At 41.5% G+C, this 3,338-nt stretch overlaps 1 protein-coding gene across 1 annotated transcript in view; it reads right to left on the bottom strand.

Moving 5' to 3' along the window:
* The window catches only part of LOC147819498 (uncharacterized), a 2,911-nt gene extending 1,143 nt beyond the window's left edge, over nt 1-1,768 (bottom strand). The window contains exons 1-2 of the mRNA XM_087172432.1: nt 1,561-1,768; nt 53-1,008 (exon numbers count right to left, since the gene is read on the bottom strand). Coding sequence (XP_087028558.1) covers nt 53-1,008; nt 1,561-1,768 — 1,164 coding nt within the window. The remainder of the gene's footprint in view (nt 1-52; nt 1,009-1,560) is intronic.
* Between the last annotated feature and the right edge of the window lie 1,570 nt (nt 1,769-3,338).

Raw genomic sequence — 3,338 nt, forward strand, 5'->3', positions numbered from 1 at the left:
ATGTCTAACTATAATCTTGTTAAAACAGACACTGAAACAAAGATAATCTTACATCAGTTTGGATGATGAGGGCATCCAACGGCTCCTTGAAGTGTGCCATTAGAACCTGAAGGATGTTTGAAACAGTCACACTGCAGTCAGTCCTGAAGAGAACAGCCTTTACGTCATCATTTGTTGGATTTTGTTTGTTTCTACCATGCTCTTCAAGAAAAGCCTCAATCTTTCGGACAATTGGAACGTCAGTCAGCACTTCAAAATGAGTGCACATGCTCCTTGGGAAAAACAAATATGGCCATTGTTGCTTCACGTCTTCTAAAGCTGGCGCAGGATTCGCATTTATCATTTGGCGCTGCAAGTAATATGTCGTTTCCATTAGTTTTAACACTTCTGCTCTTTCCATTCCTGAGGAACGTTCACGTGCAAAGAGCTCCACCAGCTTTTGTCTCTTATTTTCTAGAGATGCTTCTGTTTCTTCAGGTGGAAGCTCAGGCTGCCATTGTGTGCAACCGTAAGTGTCTGCAGGTCCTCGTAGTTTAGTTCCATTTGCATCCTTTGATGTTCTGTGACGAGCAAGTGTGTTGTTTCTGTTTAAATGTTCTATGCGTGTCTTTATTTGACACAGAAGAGATTCATAACCTGCCCCCACAGTTGTTCTTCCATCATCCATTGTATCTATAAATGACTGGGGATACTGTTGCACTATGTCCCTTGCAATGATGAGACACTGGGCTTTGCTCGGATTCACTTCAATTTTCCGCATGTCATCAACGAGTACGCGGATCATCTGTCTCCTATCTGCTGGTGAAGGCCTTTTTCCATTCTGGATGCATGTGTTTACACTGGGCGGCATTTTGTCCCAGTTAACTTTAAAAGTGTCAGGCCAGTTTGCCTTTGCAGGCAAGGGTGATGTTGGAGGAGAGGACAAGGGACTGCTTGAAAGTGAAGAGCTTTGGTTGAGTGGGATGCATGTGGACATCAGCTGTGGTGGGGCAGAAATGGACACAGGCTCTAGAATGGGGAAAATATCACATGTATATGGATTAATATCTGGTAACATCTGTCACTCTCATTGTTGCAGGATACACTATGCTTTTATACTTTTAACTACAGAAATATTAGTACCCTATTCCGTCTTATATGCATATAATCAGATGACCATTTGCCACATGATATTCTAACATGTGCTGGCCTGGGTATACAATACTTTTCCGGCATCAAACAAATCTATATCAAGTAAATCTGCATGTTTTTCTAATTTCTGCCTCAATTTCTGTAGTTTAGTAATATGCTTATATTTCTGTGCAAAAGCTATGCCCCAAGGTGTGATGTCATAAGTACATGTTCTCTTATCTGAGCATATTTTGTTTTGTCGTTTCTGATTACACTATCAAATTGTATGTTTTTGTCAAATTTAATGTTCTCTACCATAAGAATTTGTTTTCTTACTGCATCTTTTCTTAGTGTATTTTTCTTCTGTAATTGCAATTATATATTTCATTTTATGTCATCATGTAGAAATTATTTTGGAAATAAGAGTCTGAAATCTGAAACATTAATTGCCTTTATGTTTCCAGGCATCCAGAAGTTTTCTGCACTGAATGGGCTTTATGAACTCTTCAATGTCTTGCTGTCTCACATACTGCAGGTCTTCCTCTGTCTCTACTCCCTGCTGTATCAACCTCTCCACCATACGACCTAGTGACTCGACAGGGATACTGGGAAGTGCAGAGAGGATGCCTTCCCTGATCAGATCACTAGGCTCCAGCATCCTATAGAAATGGAAAGGAGTGGTGGAGTGAGATCACTGACAAGCCAAGCATATTATACTCTGGCAGAGGATAATAGTCAAGAAGCCTAGTATGATCAATACAGACATAGAATGTACTTTCTGTGAGACAATAAACCCCTGGTCAACAAGACGGACAGATTGAAATTTTTCTGAGACAAAGTAGACAGCAGTGGCATTGCGAATTAAAATTAACTTAATCCTGCCAAAGACAAGTCCTTCATCATTTTTCTCCAGGATGACACACATGTTCTTTTTATAGAGTGTGCCTTTAACACTAACTTCATGTGCTGCAACAGTACTGGTTGGCTGAAAGCTAAGAGGGGCAACTGATTCTTGTATCTTATCACTGTAGTCCTGTACAAAAAAGTCTGTGCCTCTTTCAATGGCAACACATGGTGGGAGGATACAACCAGCACTAAGGTAAGCTTGCAGAAGCTGATGCCTTTCAGCAAGAGTGGAGCAGAGGTTCTTGAAGTTGTGCAGTTTGCGTGCACATTGTTTGAAATACGTATGCTTACTTTCAAATCGTAGAGTCCATAAACGTATAAGAGGCCCAAAGCGAATGGTTAGATCTGGATAATGAGACAAATAATGATGTTTTGGTTTCAGTGGCTGATCTGGAAAACTTTCTTTTCTACTTTGTAAATATCCTCTATCAAAACTTTCATATATGCTATTTGACCAGTGATGATCTTTGGCGCACAGATCAGCTCAACAATTTGTCTGAGTTGCAGCACCAGTTGCCAGACATCATTGTCCATGGGGTTGTGAATCTTGTCCCCAATCAAGACTGGCAGAACTCTCAGCAGACACCAGTTCTGCACAGCATGCCCACTTAGTTTCTCACTTTCAGGATTTACATCACTTGGTTTGTTGTTGGCATCACTGCCAAGGTAACGAAAGTGATTTATACGGCGGTTTAGCTCTACATAACTGAACTCCTTTTGCTTTTTGATAATATGGCTGATATACAGGGCCAAATCATATGACACAACACCTTCAAACACATCATGGCCCAAGCATGGAGGTAGACCAGGTTGGCATACGTGGAAGAAGGAAAGATCATTGAATTTTGAGTCAAATTTGATGCCTGCAGATGACTTTAAGCCTGATGTATCCAACTGCTGCACATGGTCATTGTAGGAATCAGCTGTCCTGATTGAGGCTTTTGCCAAGGTAGAGGAAGTGAAAGTTTCACGATCAATACAACAGAATGTGCAGAACTGAGTACTCCTGCTAAAGTTCTCACTGAAACCACCAATATTGTGTGATCCTAAATTGTCACCAGCGATGGCACACAGCGTGCCTCTGTACACCTGTCCATCAGCCATGACCAAACCATTTTCTTCTATCAAAGTCGCTGAGGATCAGTAACGTCTCCAGATCAACTCCGAACAACGGAATTAAAAACTTGAAAACTGCTCCTGTGGATGCTTATACTTCAAGATCGCTGATTCGCTCATTTCGCTGTCAATCAAAAAGGGACTCAGCCTCAGACAGATCATCCAATCATCATGCAGAAGCCGAGCGTCCGGGCCAGCCCACTGTC

The sequence above is a fragment of the Seriola lalandi genome, unplaced genomic scaffold (genome assembly GCF_002814215.2).
Source record: "Seriola lalandi dorsalis isolate HSWRI2012SDOR001 ecotype SW California unplaced genomic scaffold, Sedor1 jcf7180002052783, whole genome shotgun sequence".
NCBI classification, from domain to species: domain Eukaryota; kingdom Metazoa; phylum Chordata; class Actinopteri; order Carangiformes; family Carangidae; genus Seriola; species Seriola lalandi.